Source organism: Lates calcarifer, linkage group LG20 (genome assembly GCF_001640805.2).
Source record: "Lates calcarifer isolate ASB-BC8 linkage group LG20, TLL_Latcal_v3, whole genome shotgun sequence".
NCBI lineage: Eukaryota > Metazoa > Chordata > Actinopteri > Centropomidae > Lates > Lates calcarifer.
Genome location: NC_066852.1, coordinates 10,670,155 through 10,683,788, shown reverse-complemented (window position 1 = coordinate 10,683,788; position 13,634 = coordinate 10,670,155). Strand labels below are relative to the sequence as shown.

Here is a 13,634-nt window from a genome sequence, read left to right as displayed (position 1 = left end):
TAATGAGAAAAAGTGCAGTGAGCAGATTTCTTGAAGATTGGACATATTGGAGACACAGAAGATATTTCAATTTGTGTTCCTCCCCTTGGTAAGCAGAGTATCACCTTGTCCTTTATAATGGGCTGTGAGAAATGTGATTGGACAAGCGTGGAGAAGGAGACAGAACTGTGGAGAGATGGATCTCAGCTCAGGGTAATTAATATCTGCTGCAGCCCTGGCTCTGCCTGTGATGGCAGACTGATGGATGCCTCTATAAAATCAGCACTGAGCCTGACACTTGCAACATGATTGTAAGTGTGCTTTACTGTTTATATGGTAACAGTAGTGGGGACGTAGAAGTGTGGAGATGAAGAGGGGCGTACCACTTTCCCAGTACATCCTTATCTTTTCCCCAGTACACACACATATTTTCATTTGCACGTCTGGAACAGCGAGTATGAATGTCTCCATTGTCCATTTAACAATAATCTCCACAGACAGCTACTGCAGCTATAATAAGTTTTTTAAAAATGAATGATGTGTGCAGCTAACAATATTAAACATGAATTAGTGTATCCTAAGAGTAAACAGCCATGTATGCACACACTCAACATTCTTTGCTGATGAAACAGTACTTATCAGTTTAGCGTATCCATGTTTTTCTTCCCTACCATTCACTTGTTTTGGTAAGAAAACAATCAGAAATGCAATACATAATTCATTATTATTTGGCTCTAAAAAGCCAAAAAGTGAATACAGATAATTGTATTTATTTATTTGCTGTCTTTATTTTATTTTCACACATGAGAGAGAACAATGAACTGTGATGTTCTACAGACTGGGTTCAGCATTGAGATTGCACACACACACACTGTATGTATTGTTGAGTTTTTGTCTTGGTCCAGGTTTTTACTCTGGAGTATTTTGGGACATATTCAGGGACCTTTTCATTACTGTCACAAATATATTCGGTTATATGCAAGTTTCTTGCAGCTTGCAATGTGAAAATCTATAACCTTGCTTTTTTTGTAACAAGGACTGAATTATTGAAAAACTGAATTAACTACAATGCAAACACAAGTGGATACTTCAAATTTTAGCACCCAGATGAGCAAATTAAATGTGTAACACGGAAATTAAATCTCCAACATTCTGAAACAGAGGGGTCAAGGAATTCTGCCATTTATTTAAGAAGTAAAATCATCTGTATGCATGAGCATTGTGGTTACTTATAATTAAATGTAACGCTGCACATGCAAATGTGGACAAGCCAAGACCCATTTTGCTCCTAATTTGAAGTTGCTTCATTATAGAATTGTACTTAATTATGATGGCATTTAACCACAGCCTTCTTTTCAGTTGATGAAATAATAATCAGCACATCTGGCCCTTGAATTGTCATTTCAGGAAGTGTGAATATATATATATATATATATATATATATATATATAGCATATTCTATGGCAGTCATGTTTTACGGAAACTATTGATTGGCTGTAACTAATAAGCTGGGTTGACAAGTGAGGTGGCCAGAGAGCCTCTGCCACTGGCAGTGATCCACCATTTGCCACAATTTCTCAGTAGCATTGATGAGATGCCGCCTGTGGTCCAAAGTTATTTCTCTTTAATAGACTTTATTGAGTAAATGACCATTAAAATCGAGTTTTTAACCCAACCACATAAATATCAATAGGCCATATCACGGCAGAACATTGGTCTGACTTTCTACAACTGGATCACTTTCCCTGAGACAACACTATTGATCTCTCTGTAAAAGCTAATGCCTTGGTGCACAGCCAGGATGTGAGGCTTGGATACAGTGACACTGTCACATCCTCCCACAAGTCACCTGCTAACTGCAGGACTGCTGTCATATCAATGCATCAAAATAACAGCTGAGAAGATATTAGCACATGGATTTTTTTTTTTCTCTGCAGAAACACATTTTACCCTCCAAATGTCAGTGCAACGCATGGTGGATAATATTCTCCCCATATACTGCCATTAACTATAATAACAATCAAACCTACTTTTCATTATTTGTGTCCTGTTTCCTGCCACCCTATTCCATTATCTCCTGTCCTCACCTTGCCAAGTTTGATCCCATTCCAGCTCTCTACAGGAAGGGATTCAGGCAACACTTGAAATTTAACTGCAATAGTTATTAGGCCTAAATTGAAATGCATTTTATTTGTTTGTCCAAATTCGGCAGATAACTTGCTATTACTGGCTTCCTCACCTCATCTATTTTGCTCTAGTCAACAATATTTGCCCATTATTGGTTGAAGAGCAGCATTCTCATTTGGAAGTACTCAGGCAAATGAAAAATGTGCATACAGCAGAATAAGGCTCATTAACAGCACCAGTGTGTGAGTGAATGCAGGAGCTGCACCAGGTGTTTTTTCACACTCAGGAAATCTTGACTCTCTTTAAATGATTTCCAAAAGTTGATCTTTAGTGACTTTTGACAAGGGGCTGAAGAAACCATCACTCATTATTGAATAAATAATACAGATTTGTGGCTCTGTATTTTAAACAGGGACACAAAATGCTTATTTTTTAGATAGGTGAGAGAGGTCAGGAAGCAATATAAACAGAAATAAAAAGCAGTAAAAATCCATTTCTGGTGCACAGATAAGAGAAAGAGAAAAAGAACGAAAGTAAGGCAGGATGTGCTCCTCTTGAACTCCTGTGAACAATGTGAAATGACAAAAACAAAGTGGAAAAAAAAAAAACATTTAGCTCATGTTCAGATGCCTTGTGATTTCATATTGGTTATGACAAGATATACACTGTATAAAACAACTTTCTAACTTTAACTGTGCCATTTAAATCCCCAAGGCTTTTCAGCTATTTTTTCCACATTGCAATCTTTTTACGGACACCCTTTAACACAATATTTAAACAAAGTAACAATATATTACTGCATGAGATATACTGTAGCATTTATGTCAGCAGTGTCTCATTGTTTTGACCTGTGATGCCCCCCCTCACTTAAATATCATAAAATGGAATTGCGATGATGCATCATTTCCATCCATCCATTAGCTATACTACTTATCCTCTACGGGTCATCGAGAGGCTGTGGTCAATCCCAGCTCACATTGAGCGAGAGACGGTGTTAAGAAAAAGGGAGGACTCAAAGATGCAGATTCACCAGGGCGTTTATTGTCCAAAGAAAACAAGGAGCCAAAAGGGCTGGGGAAGAACACAAAGAGGCCGCCAAAAGAGCGGTGGGTCTGGCAGGGTCTGGGCCCGTGACCAGAGCGGGGACCGGGGAATAGCGCAGGTAGAAGGCAGACGAGGAAAGCCGGGAGGACGGGCTGGAGCTCGAGAGCCAGGACGACCAGGCAGGGACCAGGGGAACAGGAGGAACGCCACAGGAGAGACCACGTGAGCGACCTGGAGCACAGGGAGAGCACACAGGAGAGACAGGGCGAGGAAACAGCCAGGGCCGTAAGGGAGGCACAGCGGTGTGGAAACACGCTGGGGACGAGGAACGGAGGAGAAGACAGCCTGGAACTTCTGGCAGCATCAGGGGTGCACTGCTATGAAGAACTGGCGAGGAAGGGAAAACAGAGGGCAGGTTAAATAGGGAGAGTGATGAGGGGAAAGTGGAGACAGGTGTGGAAGGCTGCGCAGGTGTGCCTGGTCGTCGCTACTCAGCGAACTCAACCTCCGGCTCCGCCTCCCAGCCTGCAGCAAACGAGAAAAGAACACAAAACAGCCGCATCATGACAGTACGCCCCCCCCCTCGCCCTTTAACAATGTCAGCTGGGCAACACCCGTGGTGCGGGCTTGTGCGGGTGTGTGGCGTGGAACTCCCTTATTAATGCCGGATCCAGGATATCAGCGGTGGGAACCCAGCTGCGCTCCTCCGGCCCATACCCCTCCCAGTCCACCAGGTACTGGAAGCCCCGTCCCCTCCGCCGGACATCAAGGAGGCGGTTGATAGTATATGCCGGCGCCACACTGACTGTCCAACCTGGTACTGGGGAGCCAGGGTCCGGTGGCGATCAGCGGTCCGACGGTTCTATTCGGTGGTCCGGAGGAGCGCCTGGCGAGTCCGACGCCAGGTGCGGCGACAGCGGCGGAGGTGATGCTGAACGGACGGGACCGCTATCTCCTCCTCCTGGGCCGGGAACAGTGGGGGCAGGTAACCTAGTGAGGCTTCGAAGGGGGAGAGGCCGGTGGCAGCAGAGGTGTGGGTGTTGTGGGCGTATTCAACCCAGAAGCTGCTCCGACCAGGAGGAGTTATCCGCTGCACAGACACACCTGAGCGTGGACTCGAGGTGTTGGTTAGCCCGCTCGGTCTGCCCGTTGGTCTGGGGATGGTAGCCCGAGGAAAGGCTCACTGTGGCTCCCAGCGCCCGGCAGAAGGCCCTCCAGACCCGGGAGGTGAACTGGGGTCCGCGGTCGGAGACAATGTCCAAGGGGATACCATGGAGACGAAACACGTGGGTGACGAGGAGTTGGGCTGTCTCGGAGGCAGAGGGGAGCTTGGGGAGAGGGACAAAATGAACAGATTTAGAGAAGCGATCGATGATGGTGTTACCATGGGAGTGGGGCAAACCAGAAATAAAGTCCAAGGCTATGTGAGACCAGGGTCTGGAGGGCACGGGCAGGGGGCGCAGGAGTCCAGCAGGTGGGCGGTGTGAGGTCTTTCCCCGGACACAGACCGAGCAAGCTGCCACGAAACGCTGAGCATCCTCTTCAATAGTGGGCCACCAGAAGAACCGCCGGAGGAGATGCAGGGTCCGGGAGAGTCCGGGGTGGCAGGACCAGCGGGAGGAGTGAGCCCACTGGAGGACGGCGGAACGGGCTGCCTGGGGAACAAAAGCACGGTTAGGGGGACCGTTACCTGGGTCAGGGTCCGTGCGGAGTCCCTCCTGGATTTGGCTCTGGAGTTCCCAGGTAACGGCCCCGAGCACCCGGAAGGGCGACACGATGGTGGCTGGAGAGGGCGTATCTTCGTCTGGAGAGTGCTGGCGGGACGGCGCATCAGGCTTAGCGTTGCGGGTTCCTGGTCTGAAAGTCAATGTGAAATTAAAACGGGTGAAAAACAGCTGCCAGCGTGCCTGGCGGGAGTTGAGCCGCTTGGCGGACTGGATGTAGGAGAGATTTTTGTGGTCTGTCCACACTATGAATGGCTGTTCCGCCCCCTCCAGCCAGTGTTGCCACTCCTCCAGTGCCAGCTTAACCGCCAGGAGCTCTCTGTTCCCCACATCATAGTTCCGCTCCGCCGGGGACAGTTGGCGGGAGAAGAAGGCGCAGGGGTGGAGTTTGCCGTCCTCCTCGGCTCGCTGGGACAGGACGGCCCCCACCCCGGAGTCTGAGGCGTCTACCTCTACTGTAAACTGTCTGGAGGGATCAGGCTGGGTCAGGATAGGGGCGGTGGAAAATAGAGTTTTTAGTTTTACGAACGCCGCCTCGGCCGGGGGAGTCCAGTGAAAGGGCTTAGCAGGAGAGGTGAGCTGGGTGAGCGGGGAGGAGAGCTGGCTATAGTTCCGGATAAACCTCCGGTAAAAGTTAGCGAAGCCCAGGAACTGTTGGAGCTTGCGCCGGGTGGAGGGGCGGGGCCACGCCACCACCGCCTTAACATTCTCGGGGTCGGCCAGGATTTGTCCTGGCCCCACACAGAACCCCAGGAAGGTGACGGTGGTGGAGTGGAAGAGGCACTTCTCAGCTTTTACATACAGCTGATTCTCCAGGAGCCAGCTGGAGGACAGAGCGGACATGGACCTGCTGGGCTTCAAGGGTGGGGGAAAACACGAGGATATCGTCAAGGTACACGAAGACGAAGTGATTGAGGAAGTCCCGGAGGACGTCATTAATCAGGTGCTGGAACACCGCGGGCGCGTTGGTTAAGCCGAAGGGCATCACGAGGTAGTCGAAGTGACCGAGGGGGGTATTAAACCCCGTTTTCCACTCGTCCCCCTCCCGAATTCGGACCAGATGGTATGCGTTGCACAGGTCTAGTTTAGTAAAATATCGAGCTCTTTGGAGGAGCTCGAAGGCCGAATTCAGGAGGGGGAGCGGATACTTATTGCGCACGGTGATGCGGTTCAAACCCCGGTAGTCTATGCATGGCCGAAGAGAGCCGTCCTTCTTCCCCACGAAGAAGAAGGACCCGGCCCCCAGAGGGGAAGAGGGCCGGATGAGACCCGCGGCGAGAGACTCTCGGATATACTGCTCCATTGACTCCCTCTCGGGCCGCGACAAGCTGTACAGCTTGCTGGAGGGGAATGACGCGCCCGGAAGGAGGTCAATGGAGCAATCGTAAGGAAGGTGAGGGGGGAGTGACGTGGCGCGGTGCTTGCAGAAGACGGGTGCGAGGTCGTGATACTCGGGGGGCACAGAGCTGAGGTCGGGGGAATCCGGAACCGGAGCGGTCACGCCAGGTGAAAGCGGTGGAAGCGCCGACTGTAAACAGACAGCGTGGCACATGGCGCTCCAGCCCAGCACCCGACCCCCCCGCCAGTTTATTGTGGAGCTGGAACCAAGGGAACCCCAGGATCACCGAAGTGGAGAGAATATATTTAAAAAAAAACAAAAAAAAAAACGGAGGTGTTCGCGGTGATTGCCAGAAACTATAACCTCTAGAGGGGGAGTGCAATGGGTGACGTGGGCGAGGCGGTGACCATCAAGTGCGGTGACGACTAGGGGAACTTCCAGGGGTTCGGGGGGTATGCGATTCTTAGCGCACCAGGCCGCCTCCACAAAATTCCCATCAGCTCCGGAGTCTAGAAGAGCAGAGACAGATAAGGAAGACTGGGCAAAATTAATAGTGAGGGGCAGGACCAACCGGGATTTATTCTTGCCAATAGTGTTGCTCACCACTAACCTCGGCACTAGGGGTGAGCCCGGCCCTTTTGGGCGGACCGGGCAGGCAGACATGAAATGACCAGGGGCACCACAGTAAATACACCGACCTTCCCTGACCCGTGACTCTCTCTCCTCCGGGCCGAGGCGTGCCCTGCCCAGCTGCATGGGCTCACAGGGGTCGGGGGATGATCCACGCTCCCCGCCAGGGGCCGTGGAAGACCGGAGACGCCGGTGGAGCCGGCCGGCTGCTGGAGGTGGCGTGCTTCTCCCTCCGCCTCTCCCGAAGGCGGTTGTCCAGGCGCACCGCGAGGGAGACGAGAGCGTCCAGCGTCGACGGTTCGTCCCGGGCGGGTTCGTCCCACCCGGTCTCCGCAGCCAGGATCCGGAACTCCACCGCGTAGTCTGCCACCGACCGGGTCCCCTGGGAGAGGGCGAGGAGGCGCTGGGCAACATTGCCAGCGTGATCGGGTAAGTCGAACACCGCTCGGAACAGAGTCAGGAAGTCGTTGAGGGAGCGAGTCCTCCAGGGTCTCTGGGAGCCCTCTGCCTCTGCCCAGGCGAGGGCGCGTCCCTGTAGCAGCCCGACCACATAGCTGATCTTTTTGTGCTCGGTGTCATAACACAGCGGCTTGAGGGCGAGGACGTTTTGGCACTGGAGCAGGAAGCCTCGGCAATTCCCCAGGGTGCCGTCGTAGACCTCGGGGTGAGGTAGGCGGGGTTCAGGGGAGCGTGGAGCAGTGGCCACGGCCGAGGGAACCGCCGCGGCAGCGGACATCTCGTTGAGCTTCGTGTTGAGGTGTTGGTTCTCAGCCTGCAGCAGGGAGAGGGCCTGCTCATGCTGGCGGAGAGGAGCGCTCTGCTGTCGGATGAAGTCTCTCAGGTCCACCCCGGTGAGATTGTCCGCTGAGTCCATTCTGTGGCCAGTTCTTCTGTTAAGAAGCGCCTTGGCGCTGAAAAAGGGAGGACTCAAAGATGCAGATTCACCAGGGCGTTTTATTGTCCAAAGAAAACAAGGAGCCAAAAGGGCTGGGGAAGAACACAAAGAGGCCGCCAAAAGAGCGGTGGGTCTGGCAGGGTCTGGGCCCGTGACCAGAGCGGGGACCGGGGAATAGCGCAGGTAGAAGGCAGACGAGGGAAGCCGGGAGGACGGGCTGGAGCTCGAGAGCCAGGACGACCAGGCAGGGACCAGGGGAACAGGAGGAACGCCACAGGAGAGACCACGTGAGCGACCTGGAGCACAGGGAGAGCACAGGAGAGACAGGCCGAGGAAACAGCCAGGGACGCAAGGGAGGCACAGCGGTGTGGAAACACGCTGGGGACGAGGAACAGAGGAGAAGCTGGAGGAGTAAGACAGCCTGGAACTTCTGGCAGGATAAGGGGTGCACTGCTATGAAGAACTGGCGAGGAAGGGAAAACAGAGGGCAGGTTAAATAGGGAGAGCGATGAGGGGAAAGTGGAGACAGGTGTGGAAGGCTGCGCAGGTGTGCCTGGTCGTCGCTACTCAGAGAACTCAACCTCTGGCTCCGCCTCCCAGCCTGCAGCAAACGAGAAAAGAACACAAAACAGAAAATAATCCCTGAACCTTCCCCGATGCGGCCCCAGCTGCCGCATCATGACAGACGGGGTACATCCTGGACGGGTTGCCGGGCTATCACAAGGCCGGCATACAGAGACGAACAACCATTCACACTCACATTCACACCTACGGGGCAATTCAGTATCACCAATTAACCTAACCTACCCGGAGGAGATCCACGCAGGCACAGGGAGAACATGCATGTTTGAAGTGCATTGCCACGATGCATAATTTACACCACGTTTTCAACAAGGACATCAAATTATCTGAATATTAATGTCATTGACATATCATATTATAGCAAGACTTGAAGGCCTGAAAAATATTTGATATTGTGAAGATGTGTCCCCTTATTACTTACTTTCCTAAGGAATCATCAGATTGCTCATAACTACAGCAGTGTAGTTATGTATGTATGTTATGTAGATATAAGCTATAAAATCAGAAAATACAGACATTTTACTGGTGTACATTACAACTTTCTCTGATGCAGAGTATCCAACAGTATATATAATAATATTGGCAACACTCTAATGTGGTGGATACTTTTTCCAACTTTCTTCAAAAGCTGAGTCTCCTTGTGAAACTGAAAATTTACCTGAGTTGTATCACCAGTGTGACTATTTCCTCTCCTCTACAAGGAAGCAATAACTAAAGACATAAGCTCCACATCTGTTTTCTGTGGCCCTACAGTACCATCAGCTAATCTTCCTGGCTGCCTGCACTGTGGATCTATTATTTGTAATGGCAAAACAATCAGACTTTATGGCCCAGCACCACATCTACTGGAATGGAGGCAGCACGTAATTTAATACTTCTGGAATTGGCTCCACAATTTTTGCCTCTGGCTCTCCCACCGCATGCTCAATAGGGATGTAAATGCTGCTATGATAATGGCAATAACTAGGTTCATTGGAGCTAGTGATAAACTATGAATTGAATGGATGACCCAGGGGTAGAGTACCTCGTCCCTGTGGCTCACTGATTTACTGCAAAAAGAAGACCTTTTTCATTATGGTGGAAACCAGTGGCTTGTGTAAAAGAAAAACCTAAGTCAGTAGATTAAAACATCGTAGATGGGGGACACTTTCACAAGCCTTTATGGCCATTATGCATTTAAGGCCTGTTTCCCCCTGAGTTCAAGTTCAAAGATTGATGGAATTGACATTTCTGAATATCTGCTCTACCTTCAAGGTAATGCAAGAAACATCACTAAAGTGTTGTTTTTCATCTACAAATTGCTGGCTGGAATGAAAGCACTTCATATCCAACCTGCTGCAGAGAGCCCAATCTTTTTTTGTACCATTTAACCTCCACTTGCTCAGCATCTGTGCACGCAAAGACCGCAGAACCCAAGTATATTAAAGTATTCACATGTGTGGACCAAAGGCTTGTCTGTCAGGTGTCAGCTTTTGCTTTCCAAATGTGGCTGCTGCTCCAGCTCTAAAAACTTATGTTAAGAGGCCGCATTTTTAGCTCTTTTATTAAGGGACCTGTGTCAAAATCTATTCAAATATTGCAGCTGGTGTTTACTTTATCAGGACGATTTAGATTGGGTCAGGAATGTTATAAACAGCCTAAAAATAAACCCTATTGCACGCTGACTTTCAATTTTCCTAGCAAATATTAACTTAAGATGCTGATAAGATGTTGCCATTTCTTCCTCATTGATTCATTCAAATAGAAGTGAATCTAGCAGTTATTTATGATGCAGTTCAATTGGATAAGAATCAAGCAATGGCAGCTGAATATAAAAGAAGGTTTGTAAGTACATTTCTGTGCAGGCGCTCACCATGCACCCCTTTAACTATGCAGCTGAAAGTAGTGCACATCTTAATTCTGTAAACACCAAATAACCTTAATCACATTTACATAAGTAGATTAAGGTGTTTACCCTGCATGGCCCATGCTCGATTATTATCATAATTGCTTTTAAGACTGCAAATATGATTTCAGTGAATACAGGTCTTCCAGCTGCCCTTTCCCTTGTTGTTTTCCTCCTCTGTTACTTAAGCTTTGCATGCACTCCACTAGGCTGAGACATGTCATGCAACTTGAAATGTTGGAAAAAAGTTGCAGCTTTTGAAAAAGGTTTTTGTAATTTTGCCGCAGCACAATCATGCTGTTGTTTTAACGGGTCCAATTACATTGCTTGTTATGTTGTTCACACATTTCCAGAAGTTTAGAAGTTTTAGTCTGGTCATTAAAGTGCCTACACTAATGAGGTAGAACCGCGTGGTTATTAGACAGGAAGAGAAGGTTGTTTAATAGCTTCCATTACAGACTTGGTTAGTTCACTCCATTATCCATGTGAACTCCATCTCATCCTAAACCATTTATTTAAAACAAGGGACAGGACAACAATGCAAAGCAAGTCCAGGAACATTGATCTTACCCCGCTGGAATCACGACTCTTTGACAACCACTACAGAGGCAATTCCTCTTCCAGCTATCACATTACGGACCGACTATGATGTTAAACTGATCTGCAGCATTTCCATTTGTCAGAGTATTTGCAGTGGCTATAACCAGACCACACAGTGATGTTAATTACTGCTGTGCTGCAAACATGTCTCTGCGCATTTGCATATTGTATGTCCTGGTAAACTGCAATTAATTAAGAGCTGGAGTGTTTCTAAACAAAGTTGAGGGTTGGTTATAAAGCATCTTCGCGTGTGTACGTGTGTGCATGTGTGCATGTGTGCATGTGTGTGTTCCTGATTTATTTGCACAAATAATGGAAAAACTCTATCTAAATGTGTATGGGGTGCTGAGCAGTGGTTTGGAGGCGAGACAACATGGTCAACAATGCAACAAAACAGCAAGGGTTATACACAATGCAGGACACAGAGGATTATGTTGTGGAGCCAGTTAACATTGTTGGCTGTTTATTTTGGCGAGAATTGGACTTTTGTTCAGAATGAAACATTTGGTCTAGGGAAATTATTAATCTAAAAACTGTTATTTTTAAACCAAAAATCTCCTTCCGAACCTCTGGACACTGAAAGAATATTTTAGATCGTGATAAAAAATTATGTTAAAGTAAAGCAGGTCTCGCACAGTCTCGATTAAATGTTTCATCATCTGGATGAGCTTTCAGTTTTTAAACTCTCCCTCTCTCTCTGTGTGTAATCAGTAGTGGGCATTGCAGGTTAAGCACTAGACAGACCAGAATAACAAGTGTTACATTTAATACATTTTACTGATGTTACTAACACAATCATTCTCCTTCTCCCTTTCTCTCCATTCTTCCTCTCTAGCCTTTGTGCTGAGCTGCACATTCCCCAAAGAGCCTGCCGGTGGAGACGTCACGGTGACCCACCTCCACCCCGGAGGAGAGGCCTACTTCCGTTGTTTCACCGGCTACAAGTTGCAAGGCCCCAAAATGCTCACCTGTCGCAATGCAACCACACCTTACTGGAGTGGAAAGGAGCCCCAGTGTGTGGGTAAGACAAACTGGTTCACTGTCAGACACAAGTTAGCTCATTAACACTTGGAGCAGTTCAGGGCAATGAGGCACCCACACTTTACTGAAGTGCAAAAAAACAGAAACAGCTCTAAATGTTAAAATATTAAACCTTCAGGTTAATTGGGATGTTGGCTACTTGTTTGAGATTGCTTCCCCCCCAATTACCTTCTAGTAGTTAACACTAACCTGAGGGCCAGACTTCAAAAACTTATTTGTAATTTAATTTGTCCAAATGTATTCCAAGAAACTTTGTTAAATTGTAATTGAGCAAATTTATAAATAGGAAAACCAGTTTTTAAAATTAAAATGATATGCAAAATAGTAGCATCTTAAAAACTGGAGCTATATTGTGAACCCTTTTCTCTTGAGCCTTCTTCTAGAACACAGGTGATTTTGATTAACGAAAGCTTTCACTACGTTGTCTCCAACTGACTTGATTACTCACGCTCTGAGGCCAAATGAGTGTGTTTGCATGTGATTAGCAGCACAGGGAATTATGCCTTGGAGACAGGGCAAAACAAGGCCATTGGACCTGCTGCCTTAATTAGAACTGGGCCGCATGACGATCCTTCTCCTGCTGGTAAAAGCTCATCTGCCAGTTCCAGCGTTTCTCTGTGCCTGCCCGCAGCTGCTCTGAACTGATAGTGTTACTGCCGCTGTTTTGCTGTTCCCTTTACAAGTCCATCACACACAGTCACACGCTCTTAGACCCAGGTGAGCCGCCGAGTGTAGCCCAGCCACAGTCCACTGGATACTGATGATATCTACGCTCAGACAGGGACTTTTCTCCAAAACCCCTACCGTTACCTGGTATCATTGCTTTTCTCATCTAGTCCTAACCCTCCAGCTTTTTTTTTGTCTTCCTTTCACTCTTTCTTTCCATATAGCATCCTGTGGGGGAATGATAAAGAATGCTACCTATGGACGCATCGTCTCTCCGGGTTTCCCTGGCAACTACAGCAACAATCTTACATGCCACTGGGTCCTAGAGGTCCCTGAAGGCCACCGGCTTCACATTCACTTTGAAAAAGTGGCTCTGGCAGAGGATGATGACAGGTGGTGTATGCTTAATACTAAAATCACATTGAGAGTAGGAGTGCGTAGCAAGAACGTGTGTGTGTGTGTGTCTTCAACTAATAGATGGCACGGGGGCTTTAAACTCATTTTCTGAATAACAGTATGCCTGTGGATAGAGCATTAAAACCCTCAACGGCTATAAATAACCAAAAATCTTTAGGGAGTGACAGATGGATTTGAAAGGACCCTTTATCATTATAATCCTTTAACAGTGTTCTATCAAGCGAATGAATTGAAGGGACTACAGAAGGTAGTGAGAGGTAGGAAACCGCAATTGCATTACATCTTTCTTCACTGATCCACATGGCTATCGTCACACATGGACATTCACCTCATTACCAAGCAGTGACAAATGTTATCACAAAGTTATTACAGCCACCACTGGAACAGTGAGCAGCTCTCAAATAGCTTGTAACTTCTTTTATGCTTCTTTTACCTTTCAAAGCTCACTTAATGTCTCTTTTAATCTGGCTTCCTTATGTGTATATGTCTGTGTGCTTAGGCTCCTGATTAAGAATGGCAACAACATAGACTCTCCCCCTGTGTACGACTCCTATGAGGTCGAGTATTTGCCAAACGAAGGTGTGCTCAGTACTGGACGTTACCTGTTCATAGAGTTCACCACAGATGGGACGGTAACATCCACCGGTGCAGCCATCAGATATGAAGGCAAGTTGATTATGCAGATTGCATAACATACAACAGTAT

General features: G+C 48.0%; 1 protein-coding gene across 2 annotated transcripts in view; it reads left to right on the top strand.

Moving 5' to 3' along the window:
* The window catches only part of LOC108893852 (seizure protein 6), an 88,940-nt gene that overhangs the window by 60,264 nt on the left and 15,042 nt on the right, over positions 1-13,634 (top strand). For both annotated transcript variants that reach the window (XM_018692265.2, XM_018692264.2), the window contains exons 5-7: positions 11,641-11,826; positions 12,737-12,905; positions 13,429-13,595. In XM_018692265.2, the coding sequence (XP_018547781.1) occupies positions 11,641-11,826; positions 12,737-12,905; positions 13,429-13,595 (522 nt within the window). The remainder of the gene's footprint in view (positions 1-11,640; positions 11,827-12,736; positions 12,906-13,428; positions 13,596-13,634) is intronic.